General features: G+C 41.4%; 1 protein-coding gene across 4 annotated transcripts in view; it reads left to right on the forward strand.

The window, feature by feature from the left end:
- The window catches only part of MGAT5 (mannosyl (alpha-1,6-)-glycoprotein beta-1,6-N-acetyl-glucosaminyltransferase), a 402,706-nt gene that overhangs the window by 237,987 nt on the left and 144,674 nt on the right, over nucleotides 1-20,045 (forward strand). For all 4 annotated transcript variants that reach the window (XM_018062080.1, XM_018062074.1, XM_018062092.1 and 1 more), the window contains 3 exons: nucleotides 12,142-12,213; nucleotides 15,003-15,164; nucleotides 17,340-17,509. In XM_018062080.1, coding sequence (XP_017917569.1) covers nucleotides 12,142-12,213; nucleotides 15,003-15,164; nucleotides 17,340-17,509 — 404 coding nt within the window. The remainder of the gene's footprint in view (nucleotides 1-12,141; nucleotides 12,214-15,002; nucleotides 15,165-17,339; nucleotides 17,510-20,045) is intronic.

A 20,045-nucleotide genomic window follows, 5' to 3' on the forward strand; every position in this document is an offset into this window, starting at 1 on the left:
TCCTCTCACCAACTAGTAGTCTACCAGCCTCTTACGGGGACTCTCAGAAGGTAAAGCCATCAGTGTTTATCCTTCATTATCCCCACAGATGCTTGTAATGTGTCTGACACTGTATTAGGGCCTGGGTGTGGTGCTAAAAGTCTCAGCATTGCCCTTCTTGCGTGGCAGGCAGAAAGAGAAGAATGAAGCATGACTGAGCCCCGTGTGTACCTGACACCTCAAATGCACAGTGCCATTTCAACCTCTCCCCAGCTCGGAGAGTTGCATCTTAGAGGCTCTAAGAGGTTTAGTTGCTTCGTATTTCTGCACTCACCATTACTGTTGCCCTTTCACGTCGAATGAAAGCTGAACTCAAATGAAGCCATTTGTCATCCTTGCCTTTGCGTTCAGTTCTATTCCCAAATCCACCTGTGTTTGAAATACAGCTCTAAGTTAGCTGGTTTCCATTAATCAGTCTTCATTGCTAGTTTTCAAATACTCATAATTTTAATACTTTACTAGCCCCCTCCCCCACCAAAACAGCACCAATTCTCCTGAAGATACAGCTTGTGCAAACCAAGTACTCAGGTGGGAGCAAATGAATGATTCATGTCCGTTAACCAGCCTTGCATTTCCAGATCATCGGGCAGTTCATTTTCTATATCTGTTTTTGTGAGCCATGTAACTACTCCCATTAGAGACAGTAGCCTATAAAGTAATTACTCTGAATGTCATTGTTTCAGGTATTATTAACTTAGCCCTCTGCAGAGCCTTTTACTGCTGTCAGCTTTTACACAATTGAAAATAAATGTCTTTACCCCTATTGATATTATATTGATAGATGGTGCTGATATATTTGATGCCCACACATTTTTGCTGTCTACACAATTATTGTAGCAACTAGCAACCATCACACCCTGCCAGACTTCTTAATTTGTTTGTACTATTTTTTTAAGGACATATATTGCCATTCGATTGCTCAGTGATTGATTGCTAGATCTTAGGATGTGTACAAGCTGTTGCTTCAAATGCCGATTTGACCTGGTTGAGTGAGTGACTGTGTCTGTCTGTGTCTGTGTGCACACCCACCTGTATGTGTGAGTCCCTCATAAAGGAACAAAAGAAGCAATTTCATGCCTTACTCATCAGTCTGTTTCTTATGTTTCAGAAACAACAGGCATAAAGGTCTCCATGTCTTCCTGTTCTCCCTTGGCAATATGTAAAACTAATATTGGCTGAGTGTGCTATTAACCTTGAGTTTAAATTCAGCGCACTTAATCCGTTGATTAATGCCAAGATTAATGCCCAACAGCAAAGGTTGAAAGCTTAAATGTTTGTGAATGTGAGCATGAAATGAAATCCTAATAACCAGTACAATGATTTGGATTTATGGACTATGTTGGCTGCTAAAGATATCTTGGAAATGGTGTCGCACAGACTAATTTGTCAAAGTGGGCTGCAGTAAAGAATTGACTGTTCAGGTTGCAGGAGAAAACCTGAATGAGAAAATATAACTAACATTTTGGGACAGGGCAGGGAGTACTTTAAAAATACCACTAGACTGTTGCCGGAGATTACCCACACACACCTTTTAAATGTTTGGCCATTTGACACAGGAAATTCTCTTTCTGTGAGATAATATTTTTTGGCAACACAGCAAGTGACAGATTTATGATCTTGTTCTTTTCAGTTCTTGAATTCAGCCTTTACTTTTATCTTCTTTATCTGTGTGTTTCTGTGGCTCTTATTACCTGAATTCTAAGACATCTTTAGAAACCACTTTTTTAAAACAGTCCTGATTTTACCGAACAATGTTTGTCGTCAGCTTAAATGACCTCTCAGTTTCCCTCCACCTCTGCCTTCTCCTAAGTTCCTTCTTTCATGACCACTCCTGTTTGTCAGCTTCACATACTACGGCATTTAGTTTAATATCATTTTTTGCTTCTTTTTAAAAATTATTATTATTTTCACAAACTACAACATTTAGACTGAGATTTCTTACTCTGACCTCCACCTTCCAGAAATTAAAAGGGACTTGCCACACCCCAAACCATTACCTGTTTGCTCTTTGGAAACATGTGGCAGAGTGGGGCTTTGATGCAGTCATCTCCAATTTGTGTTTTTACAAACTTTTAAACATTGTCTTTGATCATTCATATTATATACCAGGAAGACATTTGTAAAGTTTTATGTTTTAAACTTTTTTTAATGTGGAAAATGTCAAACCTGTATAAAAGAAACAGATATAAGGAAATTCTGTGTGTCTGTGACACAGATTCAATAAGTGCCAGTTTGTGGCCAATCTCATTCATTGACCTCTCCCAGATGGTTATTTTGAAGCAAATCCCCCGAATCTTATCTGTGAATGTTTCACTACATACCTTTAAAAGAGGCTCTTTTTTAAAACTGTTCCATATTTTTAAAATCACAGAATTCCATAATATCTTCAAATGTCAGATTACTATTCACATTTTGTAGACCATTTTGTAACCTGAAGTTTATTTATTTGAATGGAGTTTCAAGCAATGACCATAAATTACAACTGTTGGTGCCCCTTGTAATTTTCCACTGATGAAACTTTACTTGCCTTAGAAGCTGTTGTTGTACTCTATACTCTTAGAAGAGTTTGTTGTACTCTAAGTTTTTATGACCATATCCCCATGTTGTTGGATAACCTGGTTCCCCAACCCTTGTATTTCCTGTAAATTGATAGTAGATCTGAGGCTTGATCAGAGTTAGGCTTAATATTTTTTTCAAAATTGTTTCATGGATGGTATTAAATGCCTCTAGCAGGAGACACATAAATGCCTGGCTCTTTCTCTTTTTGTGATATCAGCAGCCATCGATCATTACTGCCTGGATTCATCAGGATTCGTTCTTAATATATCAGGAATACTCTTTATAGAGAAGTGAGTCCTCATCTGTATTTGGTTACCCTGAGGAACAGTTCATAAAGGAAACCTTGATTTCTCTGTTGATTTCCTACCATCTTCCACTGGTGACCAGTAGTTTGTTTGTTTGCTTGCTTGTTTTAATGCTTGTTGTTTCAATCAGCACCTTGTTTCAATCAAGGCTTTGACTGAACTATGTTTGATATGTTTGATCCCTTCCAATTATTTTCTTGCTATTTCTCATATTACTCCTTCTTTGACCAGTGGGAGCCAATGCATATTGTCTTTGAGGCCTTTTGACATAACCCTGGGTGTTTTCTGTGAGTCCCCTTGGTTCCTCTTACTGGGAAATAAGACAATCCATAGTCTGGATACCAGGGTAATTCATTGCTACTGGGATTTTCTGGATGTTGGGCATATGACAGTGAGCCAAAAGGCAAACACTTCTTAAGGTTATGTTTTATAGGAGGGGACAGGCAACAAAAAGTAAAATATATGTATTTCAGATTACAGTAGAGCTGTGGAGAGAAATAAAACTGAGGTGGAACTCAAAATGCTCATGAGGAGTGATGGTGTCAGTTTTAGATAGCATGTTCAGAAAATGCCCTACTGAAAAAATGGGAGGAGGATGTGTGAGCACCATATTGAAGGAGGTGAGGGAGGAAGAGGTTCAGAAGTCTGACACAAGTATTTAACAGGTGGGGGGAACAGTCAGTGCAAAGGTCTTGGGGTGACCATCAACATCCAGCATTAAGAAAAAGTATATGAAAAGTCATCTCCAGAGAGGTTTTTGTCTGTTTTGTTTACAGGAGTAATAGTGCCTGGCACACATATTTATTGAATGAATGACTATTTAAAGCATTTTTTTTAAGTAGTTGGTAGCTTTTTTGTCTCTTTGTTCTAAGTGGGTGACCTCACCAGCTATCAACTTTCTAATCTTGAATTGTTTTTGTAAAATTTTAAGATTAAAATCTGCTAAAAACATTAAGTTTGAGACATGAAGCAAGGACATTCTGAGCACTTATTAACGATTTTAATATAATGCTCTTTAATATTTTATCTATAGGGGAATGCAGAGGATCGGGTTAGACTGTTAGAATGGAATTAGCCAATTATGTTAGAAGGCACAGTTTTCTGGCCCAGCTTTTATTCTTATTGTCACTCAGCATTATTTGCCTCAGTCAACGCTTCAGGCAAAATCGCATACTACTGCAAAAGAAGAGCTGTTCTACGTGTGTGTGTGTCGCTTCAGTCATGTGTGATCTTTGCGACCCTGTGGACTGTAGCCCGCCAGGCTCCTCTGTCCAGGCAAGAATACTTGAGTGTGTTACCATGCTGTTCTCCAGAGGATCTTCCCAGCCCAGGGATCGAACCTGCGTCTCTTACATCTACCTGCATTGGCAGGTGGGTTCATTACTGCTACCGCCACCTGGGAAGCCCTTTCTTATTGTTACTCAGCATTATTTGCCTGGATCTACACTTAAGGCATGGAGAAGGCAATGGCACCCACTCCAGTACTCTTGCCTGGAAAATCCCATGGACGGAGGAGCCTGGTAGACTGCAGTCCATGGAGTCGCGAAGAGTCGGACATGACTGAGCAACTTCACTTTCACTTTCACTTTTCACTTTGGTGCATTGGAGAAGGAAATGGCAACCCACTCCAGTGTTCTTGCCTGGAGAATCCCAGGGATGAGGGAGCCTGGTGGGCTGCCATCTATGGGGTTGCACAGAGTTGGACACGACTGAAGCAACTTAGCGGCAGCAGCTGCACACTTAAGGCAAAATTGCACACGGCCACAGAAGAGGAGCTCTGTCCCTGGTGACTGGAGTGTGACCACTTGTATCAGCTGGGTGACTGTGGCTCTACTGTCCTCAGTGTGAATGCAGGCCCGGTGGGGCCGAGTTTGCCTCTGTGCAGTGTAAGAAGCATCTCTCTACTATCCGAATAGTTCATGACAGAAGAGTAATTTGTTGCCTCTCCTGTTTAAAGGAAATTGACAGGTCTCTTCCCAGAGAGATTTGGATGAATTTTTGAAACTCTGACATCCTCTCATTAGAACCCCACTGGTTTGTGGTGTGTTGGAAACTCACAGCAGTTTCTCTTGAAGTCCTGTCCCTTCCCTAATATCCTGAGTAGACCTGTCTCAGGCCTTCCCAGCCCTCGGCTCTCTTGCACACGATTGGTTCCATACTCTCTGTTTCTGATATTCCTGCCTTCCCCGCCGTGGAGGGGGCAGCACTGCATGTCGCAGAAAATGCTTGGGTAGCTCGGGAGTTTGGGATTGACATGGACACCCTGCTATGTTTAAAATGCCTTTCCATGAAAAAATAAATGAATAAATGTCTGTCTGGATTCAGCTCCTACCTGTGTGGCCTAGAACTTTTCCTTGAGTTTTCAGACTGGTTTCTCTTCACGAGGTCAAGGTGAAGCCTGCCATGCTTGCCTCAGGGTATTGTTGAAAGAGTCTAATAACAATGATGAAGATACATTGTGCCCCTTAAAAGGAAAAGAGTATCCGTATAATAAATATCTTTAGCACTCAAGTCACCCATTTTTTCATTCAGTATGTAACAAGTAATGATTGAGGACCTGTTGTGTGCCAGGCCCTGTTCTCTGGATTGAGGAAAGAGCACTGAACAGGCCAACTGAAGTCCCTAAGGAGCTTACGTTCGTTGGGGCAGCAAACAGTAGCCGTCCCATAGGTCAGATAATTTCTGCATGTGGTGTGTGTGCCAAGGAAAAGCAGAGTAAGGAGGTAGAGTGGCCAGGTAAGCAGATCAGGGAAGGCTTCCCAGGAAAAGTTGGCGCATAGTGTGTAGGAGGGAAGAGAGGGAGGCATGTGCACTCTGGGAGGAAGAGTGTTTCAGGTAGAAAGAGCGTGGATGCCAAAGCCTGAGGTGTGGGGTTACCAGGTAAAATACAGGATGCCCAATGATCATGAATTTCAGGTAGAGTGTTTTATTTATTGAACTGTGAGTATATGACAAATGGCGGTTCCCTGGTGGCTTAGATGATAAAAAAAAAAATTGCCCATGATACGGGAGACCTGGGTTTGATCTCTGGGTTGGAAAGATGCCCTGGAGAAGGGAGTGGCTTCCCACTCCAGTATTCTTGCCTGGAGAATTCCATGGACAGAGGAGTCTGGTGGTCTATAGTCTATAGGGTCACAAAGAGTCAGACATGACTAAGCGACTACGCTTTCACTTTCACATATGACAAATACTGCATGCAGCTACTAAAAAGAAAAATCATCCTTTGTCTGAAATTCGAATTTTGCTGAGCATCTTTTCCCCTCTTCTCACAAATCCGGCAACCCTCCAGAGGCAGGAATGAACCTGGCGGGTGTTTGGATATGGAAGGAGGTTCTTGTTTGGAGGGCAGGGGGAGTGAGACAGCAGTGTAAGCTTGAGGGTAAATTCTGGGTTTTATTCTAAGGATACGGAGAAGCCCCTGGAGGGTCTGAGTTAGTGTGGGATGTAATCCAGTTTAGGATTAGGTGATCACCTCTGCTGCACAGAGCAGACAGGGAAGAAGGCTGCAGGCAGCAAGTTGTCATCACTGTCGCACAGGGATGACATCTGTCATCACAGCCCTTCCAGCACTGCCCGCAGTGGGAGCGGAGGGAACCCTTTCTGAAGAATTCCGTGGAGAAGATCTAGGCAGTCCTCCTCTGATATTGGAGGCTGGACTGTGCTCATGGGACTGCAGGAACCACATGTCTGGTTTCTCTGCTAAGTGCCTGCCCTGGACAGGACAGATGGCACTTCCATCCCCAGCCACGGGGCCGCCCTGCACCCATGTCTTCATCTGCCATGATGAGCGACCTTGCCCATATGATTACGTGGAAACCAGAGGACACAGTGTGTGTGAAGCGCTTTCCTTAGTGCTTGGCTCTTGATGCACTGTAGGTTTTCTTCTTCTTCTCTGTCATCTACCTGCTTCCCCAGGCACAGCCTTTCCTAACAAGCCACTGGGCCAAAATATTCATCAGCTCAGGTGTTTGATGGAGAGGGTGGGGCCAGGTAGTGGGACCGCTCACATGTGGAGACATCTTTTACCGTGTGCATTTCCTTTTTGAATCTTTAGAAAAGGAGAGTAGACCTGGGAGGAGCGTGGAGTAGGGTAAAGGGATCTTTTTTAAAATTTTTTAAGCATGTTCCTTAATGAGTAGCTACATTAGATGGGTTATCAGTACAGCAAATATGTGTATGCATATACCTGTGTGTATCGTCAGTTTATCTAATGAGTATAATCAATCGTGTCATTTTGCTAGGTAACCCACATGGTGGTGTCTAACTATATTTTTTAGGTCTCATAGATAATAGAATTATTATAGAGTACCCAAGCCAGCACCTTTATGTTGTAGATGAGAAAACTTGAAAGTCAGATGGTTTAAGGTTATACCCCTAGTGGTTTGTGGAGTTGGACATAGAATCTGTTTTGGTGGATTCCAAATTCAGCAGCCCTCTTGTCCCTACCCTTTAAAGTGTCTCTGACACTTCATGTTCTGGTCCAGGGACGGGATCTCAGTCATCACCCAGCCCCGCCACTCACTAGTGAGTGAAAAGTGAAAGTGAAGTCGCTCAGTCTCCGACTCTTTGTGACCCCATGGACTGTAGCCTACCTAGTCTACCAGGCTCCTCCATCCATGAAATTTCCCAGGCGAGAGTACTGGAGTGGATTGCCATTTCCTTCTCCAGAGGATCTTCCCAACCCATGGATTGAACCTGGGTCTCCCGCATTGTTGGCAAACTCTTTTACCATCTAAGCCACTGGGGAAGTCACTAGTGAGTGGACCTCTGCAGTTCTCAGCACCTTCAAGTCTTGCTTTCCTCACGTGTAATCTGGGCATGGTACCCACCTTGTAGGGCACTTCAGGGGATTAAATGATGGGATACAGTCAAGTTCATTTGTTTTTTTCCCAGATGCACTGAACTATAAACCTTCAGTCAATGATTGTATGCTTATATAATGTAATGCCTTTAAAAATTACTCAATAAATGTTCTTTGTAAAAAAAAAAAATCATAATATAAAAATTTACATAAAGAAGAGAATCCTAAGCATCCAAGACACCAACCTCTAGAGGTAATCTTAGACTTTTCTTATGCAATTTGCGTATTTACTTTTTGACCACACTTAACTCTTGGAAAAATACTGGTGAAATTCTGTATGTCAGTGATTCATTAAAGCAAAACCCTTCACATTATCCATGAGAGAAGAGGCCATGTCAGAGCCTGATTATTATTCTTTCAAAAGAACAGAATATTACTGCAGAGATTAAGTCTAGTTCTGCAGACGTACACGTATATATACGTTAAATCTCCTACTCATTTTTGCTGTAATTTTATTATTTCTTTTCCCTGTTTAAAATCCAATTCGAGCTGTAGGCATCTCTGTTGGTAGTGTCTCTTTTCTTAAATGTAAGAATTGTCTATCTGAAAGAACTAGAAAGTAAGTATGACCTACCTGATGTCCGTTTAGGAACTTTGCTTTGATTTACGTTGTACGTTGATGGAGCTGCAAAACCTTCTCGGATCAAAGAAGTTTAAATCATTGGAAGGAGGAATGTCAAAAATAAAATTGGTTAATTTTAGATCTCCTTGCTCAAGAAAAGTGATTCTTTGTGCCCTCTCTCTGGGAGATGCCTTCATGTTCCAAAGGTCTAGCCTGGCTGGTCTTTTCTGGTTCTATTTCCTCTTCATGCTGCTACTGCTAAATTGCTTCAGTTGTGTCCGACTCTGTGCGACCCCATAGATTGCAGCCCATCAGGCTCCCCCGTCCCTGGGATTCTCCAGGCAAAAACACTGGAGTGGGTTGCCATTTCCTTCTCCAATGCATGAAAGTGAAAAGTGAAAGTGATGTCGCTCAGTCGTGTCTGACTCTTCGCGACCCCATGGACTGCAGCCTACCAGGCTCCTCCATCCATGGGATTTTCCAGGCAAGAGTACTGGAGTGGATTGCCATTGCCTCCTTCTTCCTCTTCATATTTTTTTTATTTTGTTGAAGGATAATTGCTTTACAGAATTTTGTTATTAACATGGATCAGCCATAGGTATACATATATCCCCTCTCTTTTGAACCTCCCTCCCATCTCCAGCCCCATTCCACCACTCCAGATTGATACAGAGCCCCTGTTTGAGTTTCCTGAGCCATATAGCAAATTCCCCTTGGCTATCATTATATATAGTAATGTAAATTGCCTTGTTACTCTTTCCATACATCTCACCCTCTCCTCCCCTGCCTCTTCATTTTGTAGCCTGGGCTAGTGCACTAAAAAGATTAGTTCTATAGAAGTTTCACCTTCAAATCAAAGGTTATTATAGTCATGGTTCTGCTTCTCTATTGATTGCTGCATGCGTGTTGCCCTAAACTTAGATGATTTTCAATTCTTAGACTCACTACAGTGATTTGTGGGAGGTTTTAAGGCTGCCCATTCCCTTCCCTGGCAGAGGGCTTGACCGAGGACTTGCCAGCTTGCAGGAGTTGGGTAGAGGTGAGGGTAGGCAGTGGGAGAGTCCAGCACCACAGATTTAATCCCAGAGAGAGCTCTAAGGTTGCAGTTGGAAAATTGTAGCCAAGCCAGTAGGTGACCACAGGCAGAAATAGGGCCCTGGGGTTCTGAGAGCCAGAAGAACACTAAGATGATGAGAATGAGTTAAAGGAGAAGAGCTTCCAGATCAGGAAGACAGGGGGCTCTCCCTGGGGTCCAGCTTTCTTAGGTAGGATGATATGCTGGGTGGTTAGACACATTTAGGGAGCCAGGGTAGATTGGACAAAACAGTTAGGGATGAGGAAGTTGAATTACAATCCCTGAACAAGATCTTTCCCTGTGTTGTCAATGATGTTCTTATTTAGGAAAATGTTGCTCGTTTGAGGGCTGTTTTGTTTCAATTCGTGGAGTTACTGCCAGCGCTGGCTTTCTTCCAGTCCTGGTAATCCACTGAGATTTCAGGAAGAAATGTGTGTGTTTGTTTGTTTTTTACTCCACTCCCCATGGAGTAATTGATTCATGTATAATTTAATTATTTTGTTAACCAGTTAGCTTATCACTGTGTACAGAAACAGCCACCCTGAAAACCCACTGTCCTCATTCTGGGTCAAGATATTCAGAATGGATTTTTCCTCTATTATGACTGTGTATGTAATGGTAAGATTTCTTGCTAAATTCAAAATACACTGACTCCATTTCCCATACTTTCTGAGATGCCCTTGAAATCTCACATGGTATTATCCAGTGATTTAGAGTAAGAGGAACTGAGATAAATGATCAGTTTCAAAGAGGAATTAAAGTCTTGAGTATTCTGTAGGGAACTCATACTTTAGAAGATCACCTTGGACTGTATTTTCATCAGAGTAAATTTTGGAAGATTCTTCGAAGGGCAGAGGAATGAATGTACTCTCCTTTATCTGATCTCACTAATGTGTCTCCTTTTGCTTGATTTTCTTTATTCATAGTCATGTCTCATCTCTCCCTATCATGCTCTTCATGAGGACATTTTTTATTCTGACATGCTGCTGTGTGCATTTTGTTATTTATTTAATATGGGATTGACTATGAATCTGTGCCCTGCTCGCTTACCCTCGTGCTTTTTTGTGCAATGGAAGTTCTCGCAGTCAGGTCAGCAATCTATTTGAATCCTTCATGGTATAAATATGCTTTAAAGCACTGTCTTACTGAGTCCATTTACAAAAATTTAATTTGAATTAAATAATTCAGTCCAGCCTAAGCATACAAGGCACAGATGTGTGCAGTGCTGCTGGGACCAGCTTCATCCCCTTGGAGGCTTCTTTTCTGCTGGTTCTTCCTCACTTTTCTCACTTATAGAGTGCTTTTCCTTTGTGATTTTTGCCTTTCATGGTGATGCTGCTGTATAAGTGCTCAGTGTTTAGACGTAGGCATTTCAGGCAAGTTGCTATTTTCTTATGAGTAAAAACCATTGCAACCTTTCTTATGAGCAGTCCTTTTGAGTCTCTGAAGCCATTCACAAAGCTGGTCAAATCTAATTTCACTCCACAAAAAGAAAAGAGAATATGATACTTTTCCTATCCAGGAATTCCACCTACCCCCAAACTTAGCTACCCTCTGCATATTGCTTTCAGATCACTTGCAGCAGCAGAGGGCTTTATGCAAATTGCCCAATTATTTTGGGTCCTAGTCAAAATCACCTTGCCTTATTTCTAGAGTAGTGAAACTGCTTTCTTTGAAAACTCGCCCAGAGCTGGGGGGCTAACCAGCTTGTCTGACTTTACATTGCTGACCTGAAAAGTCTAACTTCACTTACATCCCTGCCTTCTCCATGATCCTCCAAGGATGCCTCCCGCCCTCTGGCTCTGTTCATTTTTATGGGTCCACCTGGCCATAGAAACATTATTTTCATTTCCTGTTTATTAACCATCTTTAATAATCTCATATTAGTGAATGGGTGATATGCTGTCTTGGAACTATATGGCCAGTTTTGGCAAAGAGGGTAGACATCAATATCAGTCAGTGCATTCTTCAGTTACTAGAAAGTGTAAATCTGCCTTGTTTTTCTTTGGTAACCTTTCCTGTAAAATTTGGTACTTCTGCTTTCTCTTACCTCCTCTCCTGCTCTCTAAACTCTGGCGCATTGACAGAACCATCAGTCTTCCACAATGGCTCTCGCAAGATTGCTGAAGGGTGTTTTTCTTTCCTCATCTCTCTTTCCAATAGGTTTTATCACCCTGTTCCTTGAGATAGTGTGAAGTGAACAGCCGCAAAATGAGGGGAAGCCTTGATCCGTTAGCCTTAAACTCTCAGTTGCATTCCTAATTTGGAGATAAATGATGGAGTTCTGTGCGTCAGATGACTTGCTGTTACCTTTCCAGACATGCCAGAGCAAATAACAAATCATTCCTGTCCTTCTGCTAAATAAATGGCACAGAAGCACCTTTGCATTCCTATCCCCTGGTGGCAGTGTTCAGATCTTTTAACTTTCCACCATAAGAGCCCCCCTCTCCTTCTGCATAGAATTATGAAGATTAAATGATTAAGGAACTAGTCATTATGAAGTTTTTGAAGGATGGATGTACAGTGTAATCATAGGCTCCTTGGGACCTTGACTGGTTATTGTTGCATCTGAGAGCAGACCTCTCTGGGTTGCTAGCTAAGAGTGTGGGAGTCTGACTAATAATGGTATTAATAATAACCCACTTTCTGTGTACAAGGCGCTGTGCTCCAGCTTGGCACAGACGTTAATTCATTTGCAAATGAACTGGCATACTTAGAGTCTCTGGTTCCTGTTTTTCAGGTTGAAAATTGGTGTCCCCATTTACCTTGGAGAGCGAAAAATCCCTATGAAGAAGCTGATCGTAATTCATTGGTAAGTGGTTTTGGAAACCTCTTACCTGGCTTGTGATTTGGGGCTGCTGCCAAGTGATACATGTAGAGACTTCTAGAGATGCCAGCTGTAATCTGAAATAATAGTAAACTGAAGAACTTCTGTCCCCAGCCCTGTGGAAATTTGAGTGGCCACATCAACCCCGTTAGCGTTATGTTTATTTATTGAGCAGTTCTCTGAGGGTTCCTAAGTCAGTAAGACCTGGTACCAGACTTGGAGGTGCTCAGTGATCTGGTTAATGAAGGTGGTGGTTGTAAATGGTGACTGCACCCGTGTCGACACTGAAACACAGGCCCATGGAAATTAGTGAGGAAGTGGCCATCACAGCCTGCGTGGGTCAGGAGAGATGTAAAGAGAAAATGACCTTGGAGTTGAATTTGAAGTGATGAATGGATTTACACCAAATCAAGGAGAGAAAGATGTCTCAGATGTGAGGTAAAAAGGTGCCCATGCTAGAGCCTGGCATTTTCAGGAGAAGAGCCTGGGACAAGGCCATAGGGGTCTGAATGAGCTGGAATGAAGAAGAGATGGGAAAGGTAGGTAGGGGCTGTGAAAAGCTTCATATTAAAAACTCAAGCCCTTATTCTTCTCCTCAGAGGTCAGCAGACTTTCTCTGTGAAAGGCCAGATAGTAGATACTTTCCTCTTTGTAGGCCATAAGAAAGTCTCTGTATACCTACTCAATTCTGACCTTGAGCACAGGGCAGCCCGCGCCATATGCAAATGAGTGGGCATGGCTGTGTTCTCACAAAACTGTGCAGAAAAACAGGCAGTGAGGAAGATCATCAAGAAAGAAGGAGATCATCAAAAAAGCAAGAGAGTTCCAGAAAAACATCTACTTTTGCTTTATTGACTACACCAAAGCCTTTGACTGCGTGGATCACAACAAACTGTGGATAATTCTTAAAGAGATGGGAACACCAGACCACCTGACCTGCCTCCTAAGAAATCTGTCTGCAGGTCAGGAAGCAACCATTGGAACTGGACATGGAACAACAGACTGGTTCTAGATCGGAAAAGGAGTACGTCAAGGCTGTATACTGTCACCCTGCTTATTTAATTTATATGCAGAGTACATCATGCAAAGCGCCGGACTGGATGAAGCACGAACTGGAACCAAGATTGCCGGGAGAAATATCAATAGCCTCAGATACGCAGATAATACCACCCTTACGGTAGAAAGCAAAGAAGAACTAAACAGCCTCTTGATGAAAGTAAAAGAGGAGAGTGAAAGAGCTGGCTTAAAACTCAACATTCAGAAAACTAAAATCATGGCATCCGGTCCCATCACTTCATGGCAACTAGATGGGGAAACAATGGAAACAGTGACAGACTTTATTTTCTTGGGCTCCAAAATCACTGCAAATGGTGACTGCAGCCATGACATTAAAAGATACTTCCTCCTTGGAAGAAAAGCTATGACCAACCTAGACAGCATGTTAAAAAGCAGAGACATTACTTTACCAACAAAGGTCTGTCTAGTCAATGCTGTGGTTTTTCCAGTAGTCATGTGTGGATGTGAGAGTTCGACTATAAAGAAAGCGGAGCACTAAAGAATTGATGCTTTTGAACTGTGGTGTTGGAGAAGACTCTTGAGAGTCCCTTGGACTGCAAGGAGATCCAACTAGTCAATCCTAAAGGAAATCAGTCCTGAATATTCATTGGAAGGACTGATGCTGAAGCTGCAACTCCAATACTCTGGCCACCTGATGCGCACAACCGACTCATGCGAAAGACCCTGATCCTGGGAAAGATAGAAGGCGGGAGGAGAAGGGGATGACAGAGGATGAGATGGTTGGATGGCATCACATGACGCAATGGACATGAGTTTGAATGGGCTCCAGGAGTTGGTGTTGGACAGGGAAGCCTGTCGTGCTGCAGTCCGTGGGGTTGCAAAGAGTCAGACACAACTGAGCAACTGAACTAAACTGAGAAAGATTTGGTCAAAGAGCTAGTTTGCTGAGCCTCACTTAGACCATGGGATTCTTGGGACATAATTGAGTCATGGCATGGTCAGATGAGCGTTTAGAATCAATTATGGTGACTGCTGAAAGATGGATTCATCGTGCTTTCTTTAGATGTTATATGAAAAGAATACTAATGTTATTATTTCTCCCTGTTCTTTCAATCACTGATTACATCCAGCTATTGTAGAAAAATACTCTTTCTGACTTTTAAGTTATTCTGGCTTGAATTCAAAATTTTATTCAGTTACAATAGTAAAGTGATATTCCTGGCTTTTAAATTCCTTGTAGAAAATAATAAACTTTTGCTTATTTGGATTAGGGCAAGACTAGAGGGTTAGCATGTATTTTCCTACTTTGTAGATGGAATGAGGCTTTGTGGCAGCCTCCACAATGGCAGGTAGCCTGTTAAGGATAAACTTCAGTTTTCCCAAGAGTCTGCTCCCCCAAAGTAGATCCAAAGGGCCAATAAATTCGGGTGCAGACAATTTCAAGATGCATCAAGCACATTTCACTGTAAAATACACATTTTGACCTAGCTCAGGGCTTGGCAATGCCTGTGCTGCTTTTCTCCACTTCTGATTTTTTAATGATGCCCCTTATATAGCAGAGCAGCAGTCAGTGACCCTTTGCCTCAATTTGCAGCCTCAGGACCTTCAAGCAAAGCTCTTCAGTGAACCAGACTCCCTTTTGAAGCCACATGTTTAATTGACTCTCTCTTTCAAGTTTTCAAACGTCACATCATGAAAACCATTATGCTTTTGGGCTTCTTATCTCCTATTCATTTTTATTAAATTTCTGTTTCTAGGCAGAAATTCGTACAGATGTTAATATTCTCTACAGTATGATGAAAAAGCATGAAGAATTCCGATGGATGAGACTGCGGATCCGGCGAATGGCTGATGCATGGATCCAAGCAATCAAGTCTTTGGCAATGAAGCAGAATCTTGAGAAGAGAAAGCGGAAGAAAGTGAGTTTCTGATTAATTCACTTCAGCTGAATGCCAGTTTCTTGAAAATTTGATTTTCATGGAGACGAGACTAAGAGAAATGTCATGTCCCCAGTGATATTCCCTGGGGGCGAGTCCACACAGAGTCTTCCTGTACAGCCATTTTTGGGCTTTTTCCCTGGTTTACAACAATCTTAGCAGGAACTAGCACACGTTTTTCTTCAGTGAAGCCAGGCAGAATATCTGCCTGTAAGATTTTCCTATGTACCATCTGACTCACTCTCAGTAGCATCAGGAAGTTTAATTCTCTTTTCTTTACTCGAATACAACCTTAAAGAACTTCCTGTTACATCATCATGACAGTTTCATACTCTGGGTATTTGTCCTTTCTGCCATTTGGGCAACCAGCTGGTGAGTCTCACTGCTACTGTGTTTGGTGGCGGTTCTGCTTGTGTTCCTGAGACAGAGATACTGTAAATTGAACTAGAGCAAGTTTGTTTTGACGTTCATGAGGAGATGCTTGGGAAACCCTTGTAATATCCCTGAGTGTGAAGCTCTTATACCCTAGGTTTAGTTAAGCTAACATCGCTGTTTTCCTTTCAGACTGCAGTCAGTTGGATCACATTAAAAGCTGCCTTGCTACTCTGAATTTACACCTGGAAACCCATACTGAATGCTGTTCTCACTGTCAGCTAAAACATACTGATATGTATTAAATATGAATCTCATGTGAGCATAATATCTTTTTATATATGAAAAAAAAGAAATTATCAAAGACTACTAGAATTTTTTCAAAGAACTTGAAAGCCAACTTTAATAGCCTCCCATTGCCCAAGGTGGCACAATTTGGTAATCAGTAAGAATAATAACTGCAGTGTACTGAAACCCATCAAATATACTTATGTTCATGTATAATAATACACATATTTTTTTTAAAAATCTTCCTTTGTCATCATTAGAGAATGCTAAAGAACAAATCTGTTATTTTGAAAACCAATAAGTAAAAGGAAATAATCAGGTATTTACCAGGTTTTTTCTTATGTAAGCTGTCCATGAGGGATAGTTTTCTCTTTCTAGAAGTACCAATATTACAGCTAATGAATGCAGAAGGGATGATAGAATGTCATCAATGGCAAGCCATAATGGATTAATGCATCTAGTTAGTGATCATCAGTAGCTGCGAACACCACAAAACAGAAACGCCCAGATACTGTTCCTACCACTGGAAGTACACAGCACTACCTATGAAGTAGTGTTGCCCAAAAAATCAAATACAAATTTGATCATGGCTGCAGCTGTAGTTATTGATTTACCATAAATACAAGGGACAGAAAAATCTGTTTTACAGTCAGTGAAACCTAGAGGGTTTCTGGAAATACAACCCAGTTTCTTTGACAAGTAAATTTCAAGCCCCTCTCCCTCTCAGAAAGGAAGATCAGGCAGTTAAGCTACAGTTAGAGAAGGCTAAGAGAGGTATGAGACGTTACAGTTTATGCACTTTATTTGAATTCTGGCTCAAATAACTGCTCTTGGGAAAAATAAGGGACAGTTGAGCAAGTGTATGCACTAACTGGATATTGGATGATACTAAGAAATTAATAGCTGTGTTAGGGGTGACAGTGATATTACAGTTGTATTTTTTAAGTGAAAATGTATTTCTTTTAGAAATTCCAGCTGAGATTTTTACAGATGATAGGCTCTCTCAGATTTGTTTCCAGATAAGCTGGAGGGGTTGAGAGAAAGTGAGGGGTGTATACTAAATAAGATCTGTCAGGAGTTAATTATTGTTGAAGTCAGTAATTGTTAAGTACATCAGAATTGACTGTATTGTCCTATCTGTTTTTGTTAGTGTTTGAAATTTATCATGTTAATAGCTTAAAAATATTCCATCTGTGGCAAAAAAGTCCAGTATTGTTAAAAGATATTTTATTGTCCTGGTTGACTGTCCTTTAATCCTGATTTTTTACCTTTGGAAAGCAGGATTATCTGTCCAAAGCCATACCGAATGCAGAAATGACTTTATTTCTCTAAAACAACGAGAGATCATTTCCTTTCTTTCTATTTAACTTCTATAAAAATTATTTACCCCATGTTGAGATTTTATTTTTGGAATTGGTGAGTGGTTTTTTGGTAGGTTACTGTGGAATTTGTACTTGATCCAATGAGAATCAGTATGTCCCTCTTTTTTTTTTTCAGGTCCTTGTTCACCTGGGCCTCCTGACTAAGGAATCTGGATTTAAGATTGCAGAGACAGCTTTCAGTGGTGGCCCTCTTGGTGAATTAGTTCAGTGGAGTGATTTAATTACATCTCTGTACTTACTGGGCCATGACATTAGGATTTCAGCTTCACTGGCAGAGCTCAAGGAGTAAGGAGATTACTTTTCAATTTTAAAATCAGAATACAAAAAAGAAATTGTAAACTCTTACAGCCCTCTATTAGTGTGTAATTTCTTGTGGAGAAAAATGAAAGTGATAATTCACTAAACAGGAGATAAGAAGATTATTTTCAGGAGCTAAATACATACACTGTGAAAAGGCTAATATGTTTTCATTGTAGCTTCAAGCTCCAGAGGCTTGATAAATGAATGCCAGAAAATTCAAACTAAGGAGCTTATTCTCTGCTGTTACAGGTGCTTCCAACATCTGCAGCACAAAACATTGTTAACTTTACTAATTCCCTGTCTCTTGCTGAAATGTATACCCTTCCCTCCTCAACATCACACTTTCTAAATCTTCAAACAGGGCAGGTTCCTGTTTGTAATTTAATTTGGAGAAGATGAATTTCTCGAAAGCACTGATCCAATCCTATTTCAATTAGCCCACTTGCAACTCTGAGTCTGTTAATTCTACCTCGGTTTTTTGGTTTCATTGAAATGTGCTTCTAGCTTGAATCCGCCGTTAATCACTTTTAGACTGACACGGCTGACCGAGCAGAAGTGCTTAGCTCTCCTTTCCTCCTTTTTGGATAACTGCCCATTGAGACTCTACCCAACAGCCAAGTTAGCATGAAGCAATATGTCAACTGTTCCAAAAGAAAACACTTGAAGGGACATTCTAGAGGTGGAAGACGTAAGACAGCATATGTCCCACCTTGCTCCTACATTATTGTCCAGCGAGGTCACTGTGTTAGGTCCAAGGTCCACACAGGAATAGAGGCAGTATGGAGATGAAAAAGCAGTATTATCAATAAAACAATGTCAGCTCTCATTTGTTAAATGGTTTCCATGTGCTGAAACCATGATCTGGGCTTTAGTTATATAGCAGTAATATCAATAGTTATGATATTGATGGTGAAAATATCATATGTCACCAATTATGACAGCCATAATATTGATAGTGCCCATTTAGAACTAACATTTGTTGAACACTTCCTGTGCACCAGATATTAAGCACTTCATATGTTATATTTTATTTAGTCCTTAGTGTAAGCCTAGAAGTAGGTACTGTTGCTTTCTACATTTTAAAGATGAGGAAACTGGGGTTCAAACCAAAAATGGGTTCTTCAAGGTCCTGTTGAGGATATGTGGGAGAGCCAGGATTTGAGTCCTCTGTCTCTCTGACCTCAAAGCCTGTGCTCCTGACCATGGAACCACAATGCTCCTTTCAAAGCTCGAGAAACCCAAGGTCTTTCTGAGCCCTTCACCACTCTTTAGTAGCTGCCTGCCATTGCCTTTGCCCTGCTTCTTAAAAAAAAACACACTGGGGACACAACCTCTGAAGTGGGTGTATTCATACATTGTACGGTCATTCCTTCACCTCCTCCTTTGGGCTGGTTCTTGATATGGGACGCAGAGATGATCAGCCTGTGGTCAAGGAGATGCAAACCTTTTGATAATTACAACTGATGCATTATACAATAGTGACACTAATTGCACGGTGATTAGTACTACTTGAGGTGAGGATGATAAGTACAGGGAGTGGAGAAAGTGTGAGTATTGCTCACCACTGTGTACTGAGCACCTAGAACAGCAGGTACTCATAACTGTTTACTGAACAAATAAATGAAGAGATCAATGGGAGAGAGGGTGGGTGCTCTGGGGATAGGTACTCCCTAAGGAGGCCCAAAAAGTCATATTAGGAATCTACCAGGCAGAGACTTGATTTGCTGGTCAAGAAGATCATGGAGGTCTTGAAGCCCTGGTGTCAAAGCCAGATGTGTTTGTTAATTTTGGAGCAGTGGTTCCCACACATGCCTACACATTAGAATCACCTAGAGATCTTTTTAGACTCCCTCAGCCCAGACCATATCCCAGACTAATTAAATGCCAGCTTTTGGGGGTAAGGCTCAGGCATAACTCTCTGTTGATGCTCTCAGGTGTAGCACAGGGATCCTCTTTTATTAATCAAGTTTCATGGGCCCACAGCCACACCCACTGTTTGTATATTATCTGTGACTGCTTTCCTTCTACCAGAGCAGAGTTAAATAGCTGTGACAGAGAATATGTAGCCTGTGAAGATGAAAGTATTTACTACCTGGCCCTTTACAGAAAAAATTTTTCAAATTCTTGGTAAGAAATTGGTTTTTTCAGAAACCCAGTAGAGTAAAGGGTGCCTAGAGCAGTGTCATTGAGGAGCTGTAGGCAGAGGCCTTTGATGACTCTTGTCCTTTGGAGTAGGGTGTCCATAGTTTGGTTAAGGACTGTTAAGGGATGTGAGCAGGGATAAATAGATAAATGGCCAATTTCTGGGCAGATGGCAGTATGGTTAGCAGTTATATGCTTCACCATGTGAAGCTCACCTACAATCAAGTATGTTAGCTCTGAGTGCGAGCGGGGGTTTAAATAGATGATTAGGTTTATGTTAGTGGATGGATGGAAGGATAATGAAAAAGTATAAACCATAGTGCCAGTTCTTAAATACAGTCTAGTCAGAAGGAAAAATTAGACATAAGAGAAAAAATTA

The sequence above is a fragment of the Capra hircus genome, chromosome 2 (genome assembly GCF_001704415.2).
Source record: "Capra hircus breed San Clemente chromosome 2, ASM170441v1, whole genome shotgun sequence".
Classification (NCBI taxonomy): Eukaryota; Metazoa; Chordata; class Mammalia; order Artiodactyla; family Bovidae; genus Capra; species Capra hircus.